Source organism: Podarcis filfolensis (genome assembly GCF_964270895.1).
Source record: "Podarcis filfolensis genome assembly, chromosome: 1".
Lineage (NCBI taxonomy): Eukaryota > Metazoa > Chordata > Lepidosauria > Squamata > Lacertidae > Podarcis > Podarcis filfolensis.
The window spans coordinates 106,220,705-106,244,647 of NC_139604.1; the positions used below are offsets into that span (position 1 = coordinate 106,220,705).

A 23,943-nucleotide genomic window follows, 5' to 3' on the forward strand; every position below is an offset into this window, starting at 1 on the left:
GCTCTGTCTTGCAGGCCCTGTGGAAAGATGTCAAGTCCCGCAGGGCCCCAGTCTCTTGTGACAGAGCGTTCCATCAAGTCGGGGCCAGTACTGAAAAGGCCCTGGCCCTAGTTGAGACCAATCTAACCACCTTGCGACTTGGGACCTCCAAAATGTTGTCATCTGTGGACCTTAAGGTCCTCCACAGGGCATACCAGGAGAGGCGGTCCCGTAGGTACATGTTAATTTATCTGGAGTTAACTTGTTATCTTGTTACTTCCAGTGCTTTTTTTTCTTAAAAAAAATGTTTAGGGGTACTCTCATTTTCCTACTCATATCGAAATACTGCCCTTCAATGAGGTCAAACTTAGATTCACAAAATGCTTAGGGGTATGCGTACCATTGCGCCCCCCCCCAAAGCACTGGTTTCTTCCATCACCTTTTCTGTTAAAAAAGGCGAGGGAAAGCTCTTCTCTATGACCTGGCCAGATGATATTTCTGTGGATCAGCTGACTGGGTTACATGAAACTCCTGTATAGGTCAGCTGACTACATGATGGTATTCCATTCAGTCAGCTACCCACATTGCAAGTATGTAGTAAGCACTTTAGATATCATAGTAAATAAAGTGGAAGTAAGCCAAGCTGGAATTCAGAAGGTGGTCTGTTTCCTAATGGACTACTAAACCATCACTCTGCATCTTCATGCTGGGTGGAAGTTTTGATCTGAAGTTTTACCCATCTCAGACACTAATTTTATTACTTCTTTCAATAAAATTTACTTTGAGATTGTACAAGGAAACTGTGTCTGGCTGCTCACTTTTTTTCCTTATTTGCACTGGCATCAGAATTGGTTAAACTTTCAATCTCTTTATCTTTCCACTTTTTATCCTGCTATCAGACTTGGCGTGCTCCTTATTACAATAGCTGTTTGCTTAAAAGAATAAAAAGTACTCAAGACACGCTGCCTCCCCCCCTTCTCCACATCTCCAAGGTTACTGAGAACATGAAACCAGATGCCTTTTCTGAGCCTGACCTTAAACACTTCTGAGGTACACTACGAATGCCCACTCCTGCACTAGTGAAAAGTAGTGCGTAGGGGGTGTTAAGTGCAAGTGCAAGTGTGAATGTGATTGTGAATATTCTTAATGGGGTGTGTGTGTGCAGATGCAAGGCACTGTCAGGCTAGTTTACTGCAAGCACAGCCACAATGTACATGTGAGTGTAAAAGAAATTATCATAAAGTGGAATGAAATGAGGACCACCAAGGACCACCTTGGTCAAGGGAGAGTCATGAGAACCCTGACTCCTGCCCAGTACCATGTTAATATGTAAATTTTGGGAAGTTAGGACAATACTGAAGAAGACAGTACTAAGACGTCCCAGTGAGATGTGGGGCAATATTCATAAGCTCTTGTTAGATCAATATGGATGAAACTTGTCTTTTTCTTAGAAAGGAAGAGGGAAGGTAGGGCCTCATCCCAGTAATTACAGGTTTTTCTGCCTCTCTGTTCCTTTGCCTGAGGTCTCACGAGCCATGCCCACTCCTGCCTTCTTGGCCTTTTTCATTTGGTCAGGAGCCAGGAAAAAATTGCTGCCAGGCAAGATGCCATCTGGTCTTACGCAGGCCGAAGATAGGAAAATTCCAGCATGTTACTTGGAGTCGTAGGGTGCTTCCAGACTCTGGCTATTTTGGGGTGGGATTCAATCACATGACAGCAAATTCAGGTTGCAATGAATAAGGGTGATTTGGCGGTCTCGCTCAACAAACGCATTTCCCCGCTAAATTGCACTTTTCTGCAGTGAGGAAAGTGACGCAAAAATGCACTAAAAAGTGTGAGATAACATTTTCTTTGACACTTGAGATACATATGTTTTCAGACTCCCACGCTATTCTTGTAACTTGAATTCATTTTAAACTGTTTTTAAAAGTGTATTTTTCTAATGCCGTATGACCTACGCTGGGACCTTATGGTGAAGAGCTGGTAATAAAGCAAACAAGGAACCATTGTGTAAGCTTCTCGCAAACAAATCAGAATTAATGCTCAATAAATAGCTGTTGTCATCATCTAACCACCCTGCAAACTTTGTCCAAATAAATTGGGATGAATGCTTGATAATAGGTTCACCTGGAAGCAAACATAGTTTACCAAAACAAAATAAAAAAATTCCTTCCAGTAGCACCTTAGAGACCAATTAAGTTAGTTATTGGTATGAGCTTTCGTGTGCAGGCACACTTGGTATCTGAAGAAGTGTGCATGCACACGAAAGCTCATACCAATAGCTAACTTAATTGGTCTCTAAGGTGCTATTGGAAGGAATTTTTTAAATTTTGTTTTGACTATGGCAGACCAACACGGCTACCAACCTGTAAATAGTTGACCAAAGGTGCTGCAGTCCCTAGTTGTGTGTAATGAAGACTTCAGTAACTCAAATTGAATAGGTGAAAGAATCATTCGCCTTTAAGGCGGGCGGGGGGGGGGGAGAAGTACAAGAAGAGCCTGCTGGATCACCCCAATGGCCCATCTAGTCCAGCATCCTGTTCTCACGGGGGCCAGCCAGATGCCTGTGGGAAACCAGAGAGCAGAACCTGAGCTCAAGAGCCTTCTCCCCTCCTGTGGTTTCCAGCAACTGGTCTTCAGAAGCATTGCTGCCTCCAACTGTGGAGGCAGAGAATAGCCAATGTGGTCAGTAGCCACCAAGAGCCTTTCGACTTTGTCCAATCCTCTTTTAAATCCATCTGAATTTTGTGGCCATCACTGCCTCCCGTGGGAACAATTTCCATAATTTAACTGTGTGCTGCATGAAGGAGTTCCTTCTTTTATCTGCCCTGAATCTTCCAACACTCAGCTTCGTTGGAAGCCCACAAGTTCTAGTGTTATCAGTTCAAACAACTTTTCTCCACCCGCTTAAATCATGCCATGAATAATTTTGCAAACCACCCATTACGCACATTTTCCCTAAGTCCCAAATGCTGCAACCTTTCCTCGTAGAGGAGTCATTCCCTCCCCTTGCTCATTTTGGTTGTTCCTTTCTGAACTTTTCCCAGTTGCACAGTACTCTTTTTGAGCGTTATACACAGTATTCCGGATGCAGTTGTACCACATTCTTCACTGTGACTGTGGCAGAAAAGGAAATAGAATATAAAGCAGATAGTTACCACTGAGACTCCCATAACTGGGTGACCCAAACACCTGTTTATTGCCTTGTAGTCCGACATATTGTTTTAAAGATTTTGCTGTTTGCCCCTTGGCTTACTTGAAAGACAAAGTGGGCTATAAGAAGTTAAAATAATCAAACTGATAAAGTTCGAGTGTCAAAGACTGGGCGGCTTCCAAACTTAATGAACGTGATCAAATGCATTTGGGAGCTGCGAGGAGGCATCATGAAGTATTAACAGGAGCTTTATGGTACAGTGGTACCTCAGGTTACATACGCTTCAGGTTACAGACTCGACTAACCCAGAAATAGTGCTTCAGGTTAAGAACTTTGCTTCAGGATGAGAACAGAAATCGCGCGGCAGCGGTGCAGCAGCAGTGGGAGGCCCCATTAGCTAAAGTGGTGCTTCAGGTTAAGAACAGTTTCAGGTTAAGAACGGACCTCCGGAACGAATTAAGTACTTAACCCGAGGTACCACTGTACACAGTTAGTTATACCAATAAAAGAACATCCCTTATGCTCACTCCTGACACAATTCTTGTTTCAAAGATATCTCCATGTTCAAACTATTCATATTCATGTAAAGGTTAATATTATTTCTATACAGTAAATATATTGTATTTTACAGGAACGTACTTCATATATGGAGTGTTATCTAAATGCACTTTTTGATCAGTAAATGCTAAAAGAGCAAATAAATAGTATATTGGGGCCATTTCACGCATTCTGGAGAGTGAAACTCAAATTTGCAATTGAATGTATGTTCAAGAGGCAGCTGCAATCACTCCCTGCTCCCTGACATGCGCCACACTTCATGATACACTGCTACAAACAGGTGTGCTCTATTCACATTTAAAACATAGGGGTGCATGTACCAACAATCTAGTACATGAAATGATTCTCATATGAAGACATCCAAATATAATGCTAGGAGGTCTGGTTAGACTTTTCCTATATGCATGAAAATGCATGCTGGACTCTTTTAAATTAGCAAAGGTGTTTGTAAGCCAGGATTTTTTTAAAACCACAAAACACAATGGCTTCATGTCTGGATGCGGCCCTTGGAGTTTCACCATTTTGACCTGTCTGTTTTAATAGTGCAAGCTGAGACTAGACTTCCTAATGCTTTCAACTTGATTTGGAAATGAAAAGCTTCAATTTTCCCTTCCTGATATATTTTAAAGTTTCACCTGTGCTTTCTCTGTCCTTGCTTGCACCTGGGGCTGTATTGGAAAATATGGTCCCCTCCCCCTTCTTCTTCATTATGGAAACTGATAAAGAATTTTTTTACTAAAACGCAAATCTTTACTCATGCACATGCCCAGAACCCTTAAAAAACTGCAATTCCTAGGATTCTTTGGGGGATGCCCTGTCCGTCAAATGTGCTTTAATGTACAGTGTGGATGTGACCAGAGAGAAATTGCTTCTCCACAGCTGCACTGTAGCAGAGACTGGATATTCAAATGACAATATGTGAGGCTTTACCAATCTACAGGTCACCTGTTTGGGTTTTTATTAATAACTCTGCTTTGTTGTGATCTTTTTATATTCTCGTCTCTTTTCTGTGATTTATCAGTCTTGCACTCTTTCCAGCCATTTCCCATCCTGCCTCCTGGATGCCAGGGGATTTCCACTTGGAACGAAGGGGTGCCTCTTCATCACGAGGTTCTAAAATACAATCCCGAATTTGTGAAGACTGTGCTCAGTCCTAGTTTAAAGAGGGATATCTTTCACGAACCTTTGGCTTATTGCTTCAAGAAAGTATATGGTGTCGTTATTTATATAGCACTGTACATGATGGGTTGTTGTTTAAACAGAATAGCACAACTTCCTCACAGGGCCAGCCCTACCCCTAACCAGGATGAAGTATTGCCTCAGGCGGCAGATTCATGGGGAACAGAGAGCAGCAGTGAGTTTGGGGGCAAGGTGCCGTCAGGTCACTGATGACGGCTCTATTTCTCCAGAACGTCTGAATCAGGAGAGACTGTGAGGGCCCCAAAATGGTGCCCGGATGCAGTAGGGCTCCAGCATTCTGTCAGAGGCCTGGTATCTCCTTGTCAGTGCCTGGGAAGCCTCTGCATGGCTTAGGGAGGGAGGCGCAAGGCTCACACATGCATCAACCCCCCAATCGTGCTCACAAGCTGGCTGTGTTCTGAAACAAACAAACAAAAAATATCACCACATGCCACTGCCAGGTAGTCTCAGTGGCTAGGATTGCCTTTTACCAACTGCTAGTAGTACTATAGCTATGGCTAGGGCTGGCCCACCCATGAGGCAAGGTGATGCAACTGGCTCCACAGGGACAGCAGATCCCAATGTAGATCTTCATTCACCCCTTCTTTCCTGATGGTGGGGGCAGCAGCAGGGGCACCGTTTTGTGGTTCGCCTCAGATGGCAACATTCCTTGGATTGGCCTTGGCTATGGCCAACCCTGGACTTAAGAGAGCTTGGCTACCATAGTAGTGACTTTAGGACTGGATTATAGCAATGCTTCCATTGGGCTTCCATTGGGCTCGATCTGGAAACTGCAGTTAGTGCAGAATGCTGCCGCCTGGCTGCTGACACGAGCGAGACCCTGATAGTATAGAGCACTTCTGCTCAAAGATCTGCACTGGCTGCCGATCTGCTACCAAACAAGTTCAAGGTATTACTATTAGTGTAGTAAACCCTTGACAGTTTGGGACTAGCTGACTTGCAGGGTCACCTTACCCCATATATGCTCTTGACCACTTTAACCTGCAGAACTGACATTGTTACAGGTGCCAGATAGTACTAGTTCTGCACTTAATGTTATGCAAGTGGATGTTACCAACTGGTAGTAATGGGGGAGAAATGAGAGTCCAGTAAATTTTCCTTGGGGGTTGTTGTTATTAACTGTATTTGTTAGTCTCTGATGTCACAGCTTCTAGGAACCTAGGATACAATATTCAAATCATCCAATATTCTTATGTAACAAAGCAAATGAAAATCAAGAGATGAACACAGAAGCAAAGCACATTTTTTGCAAGCAATTTCCCCTAATACAAGGCATGCTTGTATGCTATTTTCACTAACTTCTGAATTTATTTGTTTATATTCCCTAATCATTATGCACAGTGGCGTAGCGTGGGGGGTGCAGGGGGGGCCGGCCGCACCGGGCGCAACATCTGGGGGTTAGGGTTAGGGGGCGCAAATCCACAGGTTAGGGGGCGCAAATCCATGGGTTAGGGGTGCAAATTACTTGCCTTGCCCCGGGTTCTGACAACCCACGCTACGCCACTGATTATGCACACTTTCCCTTGATATCTGCAGTGGAGAACTGCATTGCAAAATTCAGAGACAGGTGACTTGGGAAGGACAGCTGCATTTTCTGTCCCGTATTGTTTCGGAAAGTGTGAATTAGCTAGGTGCGGATCAAAATGAGTTTCTTCACCATCCCTAGCTGTAAACATAACTTGGCAGTGGTTTCTTAGGGTTTTAGGCAGGAGTCTTTCCAAGCCATACCTGGAGATGCCTGGGATTGAAACTGGGACCTTCCAGGGAACAATGGTTCCAAGCAAGAAGGGCTGTGGCTGGACAAGAACATAGAAAACCACACTCATCCTTCACTGTGCTAGTTGTAGATTTCCAAGGCTCTCTATAGCAACCATTCATCATTCACTAGTTCCATTGTATAAGTGCTGGGCAGCGACCAGAACTTTCACCAGGGTGTGGCCACTCACCTGCCCTGTGATTGGTTTCATTGCTGCTTCTTACCAGGAGGTAGAGGCGGAGGGGCAGTGAGGTTGGCATGGTGCAAATGTACTGGAGGGATTGGCTCTGCTGATGTGCTTGCACTGTGCTGACTTCACCTCTGTGCCACTCCCCCTCCACTTCCCATGAAGCAGCAGCAATATGACCAACGGGAGGTCACGTGATTGGTGCAGGCCCACTGCATCCAATACCTACTGTACTCAGAATTCTGGAATAAGTGATACCTGGAAAAAAAAAACCATCGGTAAATCTTGGTTTTTGTTTGGGGTGTGTATATGTCCTGGGAGAGGGCATTCTCTGTGGCAGCCCCTAAACTGTGGGATTTCTTCCCTTCAGAGTCGGTGCATCTGGCAACTTCATTGTGTAGCTTTTCTCATGCGCTGAAAATGCACCTTTTTGACACTGGCCTTTGACACCATATATATCTCTCTCTATCTGGATCCACTGTAATCTTCTTCTTATAAATGGTTTTAATATCATTTTTAAAAATTGCTTCAATTTGCCTTGGGACCTTATAGTGAAGGGTGGGAAAGAAATCCAATAAATAATGAAATAATACCTTTGAATAATGATATAAACACTTGTGTATTGTTGCCTCCTCCCCTTGATTGATACTTCCCCACCCATCATAAGTTCCAGAAACCTGAGGTCTATTCTGGGCATGCATACAGGTGTTTGTTTCTTTGTGCCCAAGCACCTATTCATTGTTATTATTTTAGCTGAAACACAAGTGTTCCACTATATCAGATTTGTACAAAATAGCACATGTTGCTCCAAGCCAGGAAACCTGTTGTCTTTTGTGGGCATTCTTGAGATGTTCATTTAGATGGGCACATAAACCTTATATCGAATTTTTTAATTTTTGAAGTGTAAGTTTCCTAATATTCAAGATTTGCACAAAGTGTTGTTCCAAGTCAAGCAAGGCTGCTGCTTCCTTTTCTCCTCTTTTCCTTCCCCACTTCCTGAACCTGCAAAGGGCAAATTTTATTTTTAATACAGCTGTTTTGCGCAATAGCTCTTCTGCACAAAAGAGCTGTTTTAAAAATTGAAAAAACCACCACGAACCGGCATCCTTTCCTATGGGCAGACAGAAGCAAAATGGAAGTAGGGGGTGTGGTGACAGATGGAAACACACAATGCACTCCAGTACACTCCCAGTTGAGTATTTTATATTGGTTTTACTTCCCCCTTTTCCCCAGATTAAAAAACTGTGGGCTGCCACTTAGATGGAAATGCGAGCTTTGCCCATGTGGACAAGGCACATGAAGCTTCAAATCCACATTAAATTCCTGTATTCCCAAAGGGGATGTAGCATATTCTCCTGAGTTCTCATTTCAGAAACCTGAAAAGGCTTTCAAAACCGGGTTTATTGCAGCTCCCAACCAATTCAGTTTCTCTCTCTTTTGCAACCAGCTTGAATACAGTCAATAAAATTTGTTGTTGTTTAGTCGTTTAGTCGTGTCCAACTCTTCGTGACCCCATGGACCTATTGGTGGCTAGTAGACACCAAGGTTGAGTATCTCTCCCCTGCCTCACATACCATCTGAAGAAGTGTTCCTGTACATGAAAGCTTATACCAAGAACAAACTTAGTTGGTCTCTAAGGTGCTACTGGACTATTTTTTTTATATATATTTTGACTGTGTCAGACCAACACAGCTACCTATCTGAATCTGCCTCACCTAGTTCATCCTCAAGGATTTGCCAGGTCATTCAGAAAGCCCCCTGTCACTGGGCCCTCCAGTAGCTCAGCCACCTCCAACTTTGGGTTAAGATGTTTCCCTGGACACGCTTGGAACAAAATAACAGAATCCGTAAAAGTTTTTCCAAAAGCAAAGGATGCAGAACCGAGGCTAGAAAACGCTTTAGGCTGGGAAATCTTTTATGAGGAGAAAATGTTAGCAATACCCTGGCTGTGTTTTCTAAGCTGGTGCTCTGGAAAGAGAAAACCTCTCGTCTTTGGTTGTGCAAAGCATCCTGCCTTACCTTGGCACGACCAAGTCCAGGTATCTATCTCAATACAGTTCTGGGAAAAGAAACTTTTCAAAGCCAGGCCTGGAATCGGTACGCACACAATCTGGAAAGCGTACGCCGATTGTATCAGGGGCCTTAGTCTGAGACTTAGAGGACTCTGATATTGGCTGGTCCTTTTGTATTATTCATATATTGGATTTTGTTCTTTTCGCTTCCCTTGTTTCAAGTTGCTGTAACGCTGCTGCGGAAGCAATTGCTGCACACTCTCCCTTTGCTGTGCCTATGGGTGGCTACGGGGGGCTCCTCCCTGTATGCATTGTGGAACAGCTTTTGCTGCTATGCCTAAGACCTGCTTATTTTTTTTCCTTGTCAGCTGCCTGTTATATCAATCACGGAGCTGGAATCTATTTATAGGTTGGGACTCAGAGTACTGTGTCCTTAGTCACAAAGAGACACAGAGACGCAGAGGGGACTCCCGGCTAGTGCAAGCGGAACCAAAAGATATTTAATCAGCAATTAGAAACACCTGGGAAGGGGGAAAAGGAAAACCTACCCTGGTCCTGAGGTTCACCTCTCAACCTAAATCATGTAAGTACCTAATTTCCCACCTTTTATTGGGGGAATTGGCTCCCCCCCTCTCTTGCATCAGTCCTTTTATTTGGACTTGAAATTATGGGAGCACGTATTTTAGCCAAACTAAAGTGTGTGTGTGTGAAGTCTGTTTTCACATTTTTTGAGGAAGGCTGGCAAGTTTATTTCGGCATGGAAAACAAATGTCATTTAATCATGAGGTGTTTTTCATCCCAAAGCAAACAAATGAAAGTTTGTGCTAGATAGTATTGTTTAGAGAGTGCAAAGAGTTGTAACACTGCTGCTGCAAGAAAGCCAGCGCACAAGAGAGTAACTCTGTTTAAGGGCTTGTCAAGGTGAGAGTTCTTCTGTGTCCCTAGCACTGATATCAGGTCTGAAAATAGGGAAAGTTCAGCAACACAGACATTTTTTTTTTTTGCACCTCAAACTATTCACGGGAAACTTTGGTACAAGTGTTCATTAATGCACCCATGTGGGAAAAAAGGATATTATGGAATGCTTTTTGCCTCTGAGATTTCAGTGTGTGTGTTTAAAAAATGTTACCTAGTTAGTATAGAATGTCTCGACAGTGACCAAAGAAACACAGATGACTTTGGGAAGACAGTTTAGTGATATCAGTGTCAGTCTGGTCAATGCGTTGTATTTATGATTAGTATTTAGAAGCTTGCCTTGAGGCATTCCACAGACAAAAACACCCCTTTGCAGCTTGTCTCTAGTAATAGCAAAAATGTGGATTATCATAAACTGTAAAAAGTGCTAAGAAAATCAGTAATTAGTATTTGTTCTTCATTCAATTTTGGGTTTTATTTTGGCAAACCAATGAGTATACTGTTGTATAGTTCCAGTGCAGAAATTTGTCATTTTGGTCCTAAATAAAATTCTTTATTAATGCATCTTCTTAGTTGTTCCTTTTAATATAATCTTCCCCACCTCATAAAGATTATACCGTTTAGCTTCTCAGTCTTTTATTTTATCTTACTTTAAAATGATCTCAAAAATTGATCTGACAACTTTTTGTTGAGAGAATTGAGTTAATGTTTCGAATTTAGTTCCATGAAAGGAATTACTGTTGTAAAATACATTTGAGAAAAATTATTTTCTTTACTTTAAGCGTAGAGATGGTTTGCATAAAATGTAATGAAATGATTGATAGTAGTTATTATGTGGTTAGATGAGGGGAATCTGTTTTGAAAGCGATCTTTTTGACTGAATGTATACCACAAAGCTGTTTGCTTTTGCTGTACAAAAGCTACACAATTTGCAAAATTCTGTAGCTTACAAATGGATTTTATAGTTTGGTGTAAGAAAAAGCAAACATATTCCTGAAAAGTTTGTGACTGGCAGCATAAAACCCTCTGGTTGCTGGCACAAACAAATGGGGGTAAATGTAACTTCTGATTTAATGTAATGGAACACAAGTTCAAAATGTTTCCGATGACCGTTTAATCTCAAGATGTATTTGGAAAAGAATCCCCCTAAAAACAAGCAAGACAGCAACTTCGTAAAATACTTAATTTGCATTTGTTGTAACTTTTGTGCTTAGAAATCAAATGACTTTGCTCTCTGTAAATCTAGTTTATGTTGGCTTTACATTAAGTCCATGCATTCCTTTCTTGTTTTCTGTATTTCATTCTTCAGTTGTGTGAGCAGAGGCCAGATTTTCCATGAAAACTAACGAATTAGATCCTCTTGCAAATTAGTGGAGAAAGGAGTGGTTTTGCATTATCAATAAATGCACAAATTATACCCCAGTACCCCTTTATGTGCACTTAGTCCCATTACGGTCAATATTTTTATTGACTAGTGTACATTTAGCAGGTTTAGAATTGTAACCCTAATCTCCTTCCCACAAAACATTCAAACTTCTATGATGCCTCTTTTCATCACATGCTTGCAAACATCCATTCTACTACTTCTCCTCCTTTCTCCTCCTCCTCTTCTTCTTCTTCAGCAACATGTTTGGCATATGTATGAAAAGTAGTTGGATTCCCCTTATTTGTATCTGTGTGTTCCATCTTGTTTAGCCAAAATATATACCACCCCCCCGCCGACCCAAACATCAGCTGCTGTTAGCAGAATATAGAATGCTCTTCTTTCCCATGTTTGGGTAGTTAGTTTATAGATAATGGAGGAACTCTGATATAGTAAGCCAAAGGTATGATGCTATTAATTTGTTCCTGCTTCTTTAACAGTTATGCTTGCACCAGCAACACATCAGAATTTGTTTCTCAGATGAAGTTTTTAAGGGGCCCGTATGGGATTTTTGAGGAAGGGCATACCATGCTCAGCCCTGTGTGACTTATCTATGCTTGCAAAGTTACGAGGGATGCTGTGTTGTCTGACCACGTTACCAAGCCCTCTTCTTTTATTTTATTTCATCACTTCATAAATGCTGTGTGCCAAGTAGGCTCTTGTACAGGTGTGTGGAATGCATCTGCCAGGAATATATGCCTGGGAGCCTCAGGTGATGGAACTGATGCCTGGAAAGTGAGAAGAAACAACTAGTTTTACTTAAATTATAAATCATTCACCTGATAAAATAAGTAAATAAGGCCTTACCAGCCCAGTTGTTGTTGGGGTTTTTTAAAAAGAGATTGTGCTTATTTAGCTTCCTTCTTTTATCTTTTCAGACTGACTTTTTATCATCTCTCAATTTCTACATTACATTATGCTCTCCATCTTTTTATCAACCCCTCCTTTTTCTTTTTCTGGAAAACACATTTCTTTCTGGCACAGAAAATAAACTCAGATTGCTGGTAGTTATGTTAATCTAATTCAATCCTCTGTGGGTTAGAAGTGAAATTCTAATAGTGGAGCTGTTGAGGTCTTTTTTGTTAATGGCTTGGGGATTACATTGAGTTAAAGGCTCATTTCCTAATCAAACAGAGAGGGAGAGAGTGACTCCGAATATTTATGAGTCTCCCAGCGCGAGTTAAACATTGAACTCCAAAAGCAGGATCTCAGCGCAGTGGAAAGAGTTAAACCCCCTCAGGGCTGCTGTGGAAAAAAAAATTGAAACCAGTTAAGCCATTAGCATTTTCAACTGCTGTACAACTTCAGTTCTGTAGAAGGGGGTGGGGACGGTGAGGGAGAATAATCATCTGGCAGTGTTAAAATGGATGATGCCGTGAGATATTTAAAACAAAGTCAGGGGAGGCTTCCAAACAGTTTCCCTGCAGATGGGCAAAATGTTCATGGTATGAACTGTGAAAATCTGGCAGAAGCTACAAATAAACGATCATTTAAATGGTGAACGCGTGAGAAGGAGGGTTGCTTCTCTGCTGGCTTTGAAATAGCTCTGCACTTCTTTTTCAGCGCACTCGTTTTGGTTATCATCTTTGACTTCTTGCCAACTCCCTTTCCTTAAGCAATTGAACAGCTAGCCATAAATTGTGCTACTTTTCTAAGATGCACGTAATGTGGAGAATTTCACAACCACTTCAGCATGTGGTGGTTTGGTGATGAGTTGGCTTTCACAACATGGACTGTGGTTGGTGGACATACAGCTGTATTCTACTGATCTTACATGTTCATTGGACAGCCCCCTCCTATCTATGATGCTGGGTTCTCTTGGGATCGGTAATGGCTGGAATCTCCCAGATTGTATCATTCCAGAAGTGCCAATGTGACCAGCTTATAGAGCTGAACCTATGGGTTGGAATTAGACTGGTTGTTCTGTGAATGGAAGGACTGCTTCTGTTTGTGGAAGTGTGTCAGATTCCCCCAGAGAGAGGTTCCTACTCTGATATCTGGATGCTTCCACAGGTAGAAGGCTTGTTGTTGTTTAGTCGTTTAGTCGTGTCCGATTCTTCGTGACCCCATGGACCAGAGCATGCTAGGCACTCCTGTTTTCCACTGCCTCCCGCAGTTTGGTCAAACTCATGTTAGTAGCTTCGATAACACTGTCCAACCATCTCATCCTCTGTCGTCCCCTTCTCCTTGTGCCCTCCATCTTTCCCAACATCAGGTTCTTTTCCAGGGAATCTTCTCTTCTCATGAGGTGGCCAAAGTATTGGAGCCTCAGCTTCAGGATCTGTCCTTCCAGTGAGCACTCAGGGCTGATTTCCTTCAGAATGGATAGGTTTGATCTTCTTGCAGTCCATGGGACTCTCAAGAGTCTCCTCCAGCACCATAATTCAAAAGCATCAATTCTTCGGCGATCAGCCTTCTTTATGGTCCAGCTTTCACTTCCATACATCACTACTGGGAAAACCATAGAAGGCTATTTTCGCCAATTCCCTTTCCCTTCTGCAAACCCAAATGCTCCTCACACCATTCCTGAAGGTCCCCCAACACTCTGAAGCAGATTCCGGGGGAGCTTAGGGGGCTGCAAATCTGCAAACCTTTGGCCCTCCTATATGTAGACTCCAATTCCCATAATCCCTGAACAATGGCAATGCTGACTTGGGCTGATGGCAGTTGAAGTCCCACAAGATCTGGAGTGCTGCGAGGTCTCCATTCTGCTCTAGCCCTGTTTGCGGAGGTCTCAGGGCCCCTCCACATTGAGCATTCATGGTGATTTGTGTTCGTGATGCTACTGGGACAGTTATCGATGACCCTACTTCCAATACTGTTTGCAGCTACAGAAGTTCAGGGTGGACGTAATGCTTAATTTCCAATAAGTGAATTTCTCATAACATCCTCCTGAAATCCTGTAACTTTTTATATCACAAATGTTCCATATACATATATATATGTGTACTAAATTTATATATTTAGGCGGTGAGCATTTTAGGCACATCCACTTGATGTGTGATCACTGACACCTGATTACTTTTGGACCTGGAAGAGGGCAGAAAGGGGGCGGAACAGGGTGTAATGGGGGCAAGGGGTGCTTATGCATGTTCCACTGACATGCGCAGGGGCTGAGAACAGAGCCCCCGCGTGAAATGGTCACCATCTGTATATGTATTTAGCCCCACTCTTGTTGCATTGTAGCACAAGTGTGCCCCCCCCCAACAGCAATAAGACAATCACACTAAGAAAGCAATGTTGTGGGGACTTTGCCCCTGATGTGGTTCTACTCTTGATCACCACTTCCCCTATGCTGCCTTCTTCCAAAACAGATAGCAGGCGATCTGGATCAGGGACTGTTTTGGGGGAGGAGCCAAAATGTTAACACTCCCTTCTTCCTCTCGCGTACGGGTCATGTATTAGCGGGCAATAATAGAATTAAACATGGCTGGTAAGACTCTTCACCGACGACTGTGACAGAAGCATGTCACTTCAGTTCTCAATCTGCATTGAGCTCCTTGTACCTGCCATGTGCGTCACAAAGAGCCACTCGCACAACGGCTAATTCTGTCACTGAAATGCAGAGGGAAGACGTCGATCAAATCAATGCGTACCTCCTGTCACTGAATCTCAACATTACTAAGTGTTCACCAACAGATATTCTGAATTAATACCACCTTCCTAGCTTGTTCTCTTGTTATCTACGTGAGCAGCAGCCAATCCTCCTTAGTAGATCTCCTTGGATTCTTCTCTCACTAATTTCCCTGGTGCTACACAGCATACTCTTTTTCTCTTGTTACTTCTACTCCTTTTTTTTGCAAGCGCAGGGATTTATTTTGGTGTTTGGTTGTAAAATTTCCTCCAGTACTGTCTAGCAAAGCATGATTCCCCCACTCTGCAGCCGTGTATAAACCCAAATTGTGAAAAATATACCATAAAGGTGCACACAAATGGTCTGCTGCTGGTGTTTATCTTGAGAAACACTCAAGCTGAAAAGTTTCTTTTTTTTTATAAAAAAAATCTGATATTTCCTTCTTGAGAATTGAAGAAAGCAATATTTCCTGTTTTGAAATCTTACAGATCCTTTCACATGGGTCCATGCTCTCATTTACTGAAAGCTTATCCCTGAAATTGGTGTGTGTGTGTGTGTGTGTGTGTGTGTGAAGATATCTAACTGGAGTATAAGCTCTTAAGGTGTTTTTTTTTTTTAGTAGTGCATCACATGGAGCCCTACTATCAAATCTATTACAAGAATGAATTTCTACACTCATAGCACAATCCTATGTTTACTTAAAAGGGAGTTCCAATGAATTCAAGGGAGTTAAGTACTTAATTCGTTCTGGAGGTCCGTTCTTAACCTGAAAGTGTTCTTAACCTGAAGCACTACTTTAGCTAATGGGGCCTCCTGCTGCTGCCGCGCAGCCAGAGCACGATTTCTGTTCTCATCCTGAAGCAAAGTTCTTAACCTGAAGCACTATTTCTGGGTTAGTGGAGTCTGTAACCTGAAGCGTATGTAACCCGAGGTACCACTGTATTAGAGTTGCAGTCTAGAAACACCTGAAAGTCCACAGGTTTCCCACTCCTGTACTTTTAGGTCCAGTCCAAACACTAAGGCAAGTTGAATGTGCTAACCTTGGGCATATTTGCCTGTTGGCCATGTTTGCCAAACCTGTCCTAATGAGCCTTCTGTAGTAGCAGCTGGAACTTCAAATTATGACCAACTTGCATCTCCTACTCCTTCCTGTCTTCCCCCTTGTGGTGTACACCAAAATGTGTTGCTATATTGCATGTTGCGTTACACTGTCCCCACAAGTGGCAGTCAATGGAGCAGAGTAAGGGTTGGGGAATCTTATCTTTCATTACACAGGGATAGCCCATCTCACAATTCCCTTTGCGAAGCTGTTGTCTGCAGTGACTGTAATGGACAAAAGATGGAATTGCCATTTGGAAGCGACTCCTATCAGTTCTGTTGAAGCTCCCTGGAAGAGTCACAAAAACAGTAAAATGACGTTCGGGCAAAGGGGGCTGGGGATGAATTTTCACTTGGAAAGACCAACGGACCCGGGGAAAAGAGCTTCCTCTTGGTCTCAATGTCACTTTCCTGTGTTGTCAGCAGAATTCTGGTATCCCTTGAGCAACTTTATAGTCCAATGGCTTTTCCAGTAGCTTCAAGAAGCAAAAACACTTCCCTCTACTCTTCTGAGCTTCCCAGGGTGCCTTTCCATTTGTTAGAGTTTGTGCTTTGAGCCAGAGAGAGAGAGAGAGATGGAGCTTTAATGAAAATTCTGCAATTTATATATTTTTCTTCACAAGGCATGCATTTTCTTCATTACTATGGACTAGATTAAAGGTAAAGGTAAAGGGACCCCTGACTATTAGGTCCAGTCGTGGCCGACTCTGGGGTTGTGGCGCTCATCTCGTTTATTGGCCGAGGGAGCCGGCGTACAGCTTCCGGGTCATGTGGCTAGCATGACTAAGCCCCTTCTGGCGAACCAGAGCAGCACACGGAAACGCCGTTTACCTTCCCACCGAAGTGATACCTATTTGTCTACTTGCACTTTGACGTGCTTTCGAACTGCTAGGCTGGCAGGAGCAGGGACCAAGCAACGGGAACTCACCCCGTCGCAGGGATTCGAACCACCGACCTTCTGATCGGCAAGTCCTGGCTCTGTGGTTTAACCCACAGCGCCACCCACGTCCCCTATGGACTAGTTTACCAAGGTGTGAAAGAGGAAGTCTGCAGTCACTTTCCTATAAGCCTAATGTTTCCATAAGGCTTCACACTCCAAGAGAGTCGTAGCCACAATACGTTTGTAATTCGAAGTCATCACACCCACTGCCTGCTTGGAATTTTGTTACAGCATACGAACCTTACTTTGGAAGATCTCTGTTATTTCTCTTCTCGTCTCCTTGTTTCCTCGCTTTCTCCTGCACAAAGTTTTCAGTTTCTTCCCACTCCTGCCTGTTCATCTTCCAGATACTTTGGACTACAACTCCACCATCCCTAGCCAGCATTGCTGTGCTTACTGGGGTTGAGGGGAGTCATAATCAAAAACATCTCGAGGGCACCAGGTTGGTGAAGACTGTTCTGTACTTCCAGCTTTTCCCTGTGCCTGGTTTTCTATCTCTGTCATGTTTGAGTTAAACGTCTTTCTTCCATGTGGTGATTTTTGCAGTTATTATATATTTGGAAATCAGAGTTGTTTCATTAATTTGTTGCATTGCTATCCCACATTTTATCTAAGGAGCTCAAGATGTTGTACATGATGCTCCCTCTTCCCATTTTATCATCACAACAAGAGGCAGTGACTGGCCCAAGGTCACCCAGTGAGCTTTATGGCCAAGTGGGGATTTGAACCCTGATCTCCCAAGTCTTAGTCAGACACCTAACCACTACGCTGCACTGAAGGGACCATATGCAAGAAGAGTTTGACAGGTAACCATGCACAGGATTGCAGTCATGCCCCATAAACTTAATTACAAGATTTTATTTGTAGTTTGTTTGTTTTGAATGTCTATTGTTTTTAAGGTGGAGTTTAAAAGCAATGTGTTCAAAAAGCAAAATATATAAAATCCAGATGGCATAACTCTGAATTTTGCTTGTTGGAATGGCAGTTCACAATTGTTGAGAATTGCCCCCCAAATGTGTTCACACTCACCTGTAGGATACTTGGTTAAGAATCTGAAGTGAAAAGCAAATTGGCACTCCTTTGAACCCCGTCCATTGCTCAGAAACCAAGTTAGTGCACAGCATTCACCACTGGCCCAGAGACTACAACCATGCATTTACCAAATGAAGGCATCCATGATGCTATAACTGAATCAATTTCAGATTCACCCTTCTGAATGAAGGAGAAACAAAACACCTGCAAGTGAATGGACAGGAAGAGAAAAATGTTCCCCAATTCTGCTGCTGAAACTTACTGACGTAAAAGTATCTGGCCTTTCACTATTCTTTTTAGTCTTATCATGTGCCATCTTGAGATGGTTGTGTGTTCCTAATAGGGTTGCTACCTTTGGTTGGGCAAAATACAGGACAGATTGTGCAAAATATGGGACAGGTTGAGGTGGGGATGGGGGGGGGGGCGACGCACACTCTCATGGCATCAAATCCTCCCCCCTTTGTGGAGGGGGAAGGGTTCCCTGCATTTGGCCTCCCACCACCCTCAACACCCTGGCTCTGTTCCTCCCCTTGACTCAAGTAGATGGGCAGGAGCCAGGGGTAAACGGCTGGCTCCCATGGGTGATGTGAGCCTCAGCTCCAGCCTCTCACACATGCTGGCATCAGAAGAGATTCAAGTGTGGAGGAGGGAGGAGGAGAGGGTGGCAGAGGGGGCCAAGTGGTGGCGGACCTGCACCATGCTAGACTGGCAGGCAGCAGCTGAGGTAGAGCACTAGTGAAAGGGAAAGAAGGAGAAAGCAAGGGAGGGAGAGGAGGTTGTCCTTTTCCCTTCTCTCTATTGTTGCTCAGGCCGGGCTTGTCAGCCGCACCAACAGCAACACAACCACCATTTTGGGCTGGCCAAGCTCGAATACGGGGGGAAAGGTTTGAAGTCCAAACAGGACAGGGGACACTTTTGTCCAAAAACAGAGCAATCCTGTTTTTCTAGGGACAAGTGGGGACCCTGGTTCCTGAGCTTAATGACTTTAAGATCTGTAACTGAATGGCTAGCAAGTTGAATTGACTGTATGTCCCCATGTCAGATTCTTGACTCATGCCTCTGAAGATGTAGGCTCTGTACCTTTCTGAAATAAATACATGTGTTTGATCTTCTGAGTGAGGAAAAAGGAGAACTTCTGTGTGAGCTACCACCAGAATTGCCAATGCTTATCAGAAAAAGCCTTACCATTCCTGTTTCTTCCTGTACACCAGACAGTAATTCTCATGCCTTCATAGGATAAAGACCTTTCTGTGGTCAAGCATGGGATAAGGAAGGCTCAATCGTATGGCTCTTCGTCACGGACATAAGCAGATATCTCAGGAAATTGATCTTAATGTTACAGCTAGTAAGTTCATCCAGAGAACAACAATTAGAAAAAATATAATCAACGTGAAAGAAGTCTAAAAATGTGTGTAAGTGCAGGATTGTTTTGCGATATTGCATCATGACCATAGGCATCTGGTTGGCCAAAGTGAGATCAGGATGCTAGACTAAATGGGCTTTTGGATTCATCCAGAAGGGCTCTTCCTATATGCTGCTATGTTCTTAAGTGTACAAAGCTATTGGAATTTGGAAGGGCGTGTGTGAAGTGTGACCTGAAGTCTTTAGAGCTTTATAGAAGAAATTCAGCCATAGTATCTACAAGGGAAGACAGCCAAAGGAGGCTGTGGAGCACTGATATAATGGATAGCAATACTTTATTGAAGGAAGGTATATGCTGTTTTATAGCACTTTACTAAGTGATCATAACATCACATATATGTTTATGTGAATAATCACCACAGCCGTTCTGTGAGTAGCAACTTTTTATTTTTATTTTTTAGAAAAGCAAGACTTTTAGACTTAGGTGCACTTCCACATGAGCATTTAGTGTGGACAGGGTACTGCTCAATGCATGCAGTTTTTGTGAAGCTTTGTCCATGTGATGATGTCCTCATAAAAACTCTGCTTTATATTATTTCCCTATTTGGTGATTTTTTTAAAAAAGCAAATCTGATAAGTATATCCCTTCCCCACGCTGCAGAAATGCTAAATCCAGATTTAATTGGGGGTGGGAAATATGGGACGGCATTTGGATGTGGATGCTGCAATTAACGTGTGATGCCTGAGCAGCACCAAGTCCACAATAAATTGCTAAGCAAAAACGCCCTATGACAATACTGTAAATCTACCCTATTGTTTCAATTCAGTTTTCAAACAGAGCAAAACACTGACCTTCCTGCATATGCCAGGGATCAGAGCATTCTGGGCCAGGATGCAGCCTAGTGGTTTCACGGCAGAGCTTGGTGGCATTAGGGGGAACTTGCCAAGCTAGTCATGAAACCATTACAGTGGACATTCGCTCTGGATTGTTCAGTTCTGAAAATAGTAATGGTTTAGACCACACATATTATCAAAAGAACTGCAATACTTTCAAAGCCCTTAATGTTATTGTGCAGAGGAGGTCTAAACTAAATTATAAGATTGCTAGTTTTCTTGACATTGTCCAGTTTTGGCCTGGGGCAAACTGATCAAATGGGAGATCAAGGCTTCATATGAGCTTTGCCGCACGATCTCTCTCTCCCCCTTTCTCCCTCTCTTTTGCATCAGACATGCACAGTTGTTATTTCTTACTTGCAGTATGCAGTTCACCATGTTATGCTTCTGTTGCAGCAATGTTGCGTTTCCTAGCACCCAGGTGACAATATTTTGCAACGAATAATTTGCAAAGTTCTCCCCACCCTGCCCTATTATGCAGCCATAATTGTTGAGATTGTTTTGTTGAATGTGGCTGCATGCACCCTTGTCAGATAGTGCCTTGATGACAGTAGAAAAGATTTAACTCAATGTCCCACACATGTCTGCACCATTCTGTGACATCGTCACCATCATTTGACAGCTCCCTGCTCCCTTGTAAGCACGCTGTAGCCTTCTTTTAATTGACAAATAAAAGTAGGAAACAAGTCTCCCTGATTTCTAAGACTGCCCAGAAAACAATAGAAAACCAACTCATCTCATATGTGGTCTTACCCTTGATTTCTTTATAAAGTTCTGGAGCTCATATCTGGCAGTGTTTTTAAATTTTTACTTTAAACAAGAGAGTCACCCAGCAACACGACTTGCTCCACTCACAAAGCAACGTTGTCTCCTCTGCGGCAAGTTCTCTGCCTCTTATCCTCCACATCCCGTTATGGGTCAGAGTGAGCACTACTAGGATTACTTTAAATAAATAGTAAACATGTTTATGTTGTCTGTAAGTGATCAAACCCCTCCCAAGGCATCATACAATTAAAATACAACGCAGCACAACAATAACACCATTAAAAATAAACTATAAATGTTCTGCTTAAAAAATACTGAAATGCAACTGTATCAAAAGGCATCAGAAGAGCCCATCTCAAGGATACAACAAATAAAATCACATGTCTTCAGAGGTTTCCTAAACACCTGAAGCAATGAGACCTTGTTGAGCAGGGCAGGGTTGTCCAAAAGGAAGACCAGTTGTGGCCAGGCATCCTTTGCAGGATTATGTGCAGAAGACACCCTGTGAACCCTAGATAGAAGAAATGCTATTCAGCAGGAGTTGTGATGGGGATTGAAGCTGAGCTATGTCTGGGAGATGTATTTCAAGAGAATGTGGTTCAGGTTGATTGTGTGTGTGTGTGTGTGTATGTGTGTGCATTTTGCACTGAAACAATAGGCACTGACCTATGCAAACACATGGCAAATTATAGCCTCCCCATAAACAAATTAGCATGCTTTAAAAGGTGAAAAGCTCTATAAAATTGTCTCCCCTATTGTTTATGGTGTGCGTGTGGATGCACTGCATTACGGAGGCATGCAAATTCCCCGATCCTTCCCCCACTTCCTGAAATGGACTCGGCGCTCTGTCCATTTTGCCATTGTTCCTGCCAGCCTGGTCCCAGCAGGGGTTCCCTAATTAGCAATCTCTTCATTTCCAATCAAAGCACAAAGCAGCCCCAAAAGCCTCTCTTTATGAGGGAGCTGAGCAGTGGCTGGGGACGCAGAGTGGGATAATTGCCTTCGCCACTGGCAGCAGTAAGCAGCCTGGCTAATTCATTATTGTAATAACTTTGCTTGTCCTTGGGGAGTGGGGCGGGCGGGGGGAGGGGTGGGCAGAGTGGGAGAAGTGAGCCAACCGGTGCTAGCTAAGGACATGGGGGAAAGTGGGAGCCCAGCCAGGGTTCAGGTGAGATGGGAATAATTAGCTAGGAATGGGAGACCATTCCAGGTGAGCTTTTGTTAACTTCCATTGTGCTACCCAATAGCAGCGGCGGCGACTGAGATCCAGAGGTTTAATATTAACAGGTTCCCACTCCGGCCTGTCAGGGTGTGTAATAATAGCCGTTGCCCCAGCATGAGCAGGATAATGAAGTTGAAGCTATGGCGAGAGAGCATTAAAATACATTGGGGCTGTGCTCAGATGCTCAGGCACTTTGCCAGAATTTTTAAAAATGCTGATTTGCTGCCATCGCTGGGCATCTCTGCTTCTGGCAGAGAGAAAGCCATAACTCAGTGGTAGAGCCATCAGTGTGGGCAACGCATGGTCTGACTTTTGATAAGGCAGCTCCCTAGGAGTGGGAAGAAGTGTTATTCCGTTGCAGGAAACTGTATCCCGGGCTTCCTAATGTTGATGATTTTGGCACCTGAGATAGAAAATACCACAAGTGCCTCACCCTGGGAGTTAAAACGCAACAGCAATAAACGAAAGAACTCTCGTGAAATCCAAAACCAGCTGCCTAAAATGGCTTCCCCGCTCTGCCTTGTGGTCGGATGGGCCCTGAGGGTCTCCGCTTCTTCTTTCTGCGACATGTTTCTCCAAGTACAACCATAGTCACTTGGGGTATCAGAGCTTAGATGAGGAGAAAAGCGCTTTGGTAAATAAGCTGCAGGGGAATTTTTTATTTGCACTACTCACCCTCAAGGAGTAACTCCAGGAAAACTAGTTGGAGATGACAAATGAGTGGTAAGGACAATTATTAGGTGAGCGGGTATTTAATTCATGCTGTATGGAAGCTTCACATCCTGTTCTCTGAAGGCTGCAAGAGCAAAATGAGCTAGAAGGAAATATTTTGAGGAAGTAGCCCTATCTACTCTTTAGTGTCCTTCCTGTCACTCATGTGCTCCTTTTGTTTTGATGATTAGAATCAAATCCCATCTCCCGAATTCTACACGATTGGGATGTTTAAATCCATGGAACTGCCACCATCATGTCTACTTTGGTGTTGAATTGCACGGCGATGCTGTAGTTAGCTATAGTTTACCACTGGCCAGGTCTCCAGCTAATTTAATATTTCCTAAGGTTGGAATCAATGTGTGGAAAAGATCTGGTGAGGATGTCAGGCACCTGAGATGGTGAAGCCAACTAAGGGCAGGATCAGGTGATTTGGAAGGTGCATGGCTGCTACCAATCCATGCCTTTGGAAGACTAGACCGGAAGAGACTGAGAACTATTCCTTTCAGTGCAGGGTAAAGCGCCTCCTTTGGCAAACGCAAATTTAAGTGCAAATGTTGTCTCTTCCTCCCCTGGGACTTATATACCTGGTGCTCAACATGGTTGATTGACTCAGCCCGTCTGACCTTGAGCGCCCCCTTTTTGGTAGACTTTTCTCAATGTGAGTTGTAGGATGGGCATACTGTTTATTTTATTTCTTTAACAAAATTTATATGCCACTTTATTGTAGAGAAACTTCTAAGCAGTTTGCAAGAAATGTGAACATGTGATCAATAAAAACAGTTGAAAACAAGCAATGAAACACATTTGAAAAACAACCAAAAAAGAGATTAAAGCACAACAACACCTATGTGTCTGGACAGACTTGCCAAAAAGAATACAGTGAAGGTGCTTGCTTAATTTGGGCTGTCATACACCCAGGATTTCCTGGACATTACCGGGAATCTTTGATTTTTTGGTGTTTTTGTAAAAAATACAACACAAAAACCCCACAACTCAACAATTTTGAGGGTTTCATTTTTAAAAAGCTGAACAATTTTGGGGTCTTCCTAAAATAAGTTCAACAACTTTCGAATGTCCTGGTTTTTACTTTTTGAAATATGGCAACATTAGCTTAATGTCAGTAGGCAGAGAGTTTCAAAGTGTAGGTGCTGCCACACT

The 23,943-nt window shown here is 43.2% G+C and overlaps 1 protein-coding gene and 1 long non-coding RNA gene across 4 annotated transcripts in view; both read left to right on the top strand.

Moving 5' to 3' along the window:
- LOC310766653 overlaps positions 1–23,943 on the top strand; it is a 331,293-nt gene that overhangs the window by 92,742 nt on the left and 214,608 nt on the right. The window lies entirely within an intron of this gene.
- Positions 9,134–23,943, top strand: part of ESRRB (estrogen related receptor beta) — a 158,647-nt gene continuing 143,837 nt past the window's right edge. For all 3 annotated transcript variants that reach the window (XM_083616481.1, XM_083616480.1, XM_083616482.1), the window contains exon 1: positions 9,134–9,429. Coding sequence is in view for 1 of the 3 variants with exons in the window: in XM_083616480.1 (XP_083472606.1) it covers positions 9,428–9,429 (2 nt within the window). In the remaining 2 variants the exon portion in view is untranslated. The remainder of the gene's footprint in view (positions 9,430–23,943) is intronic.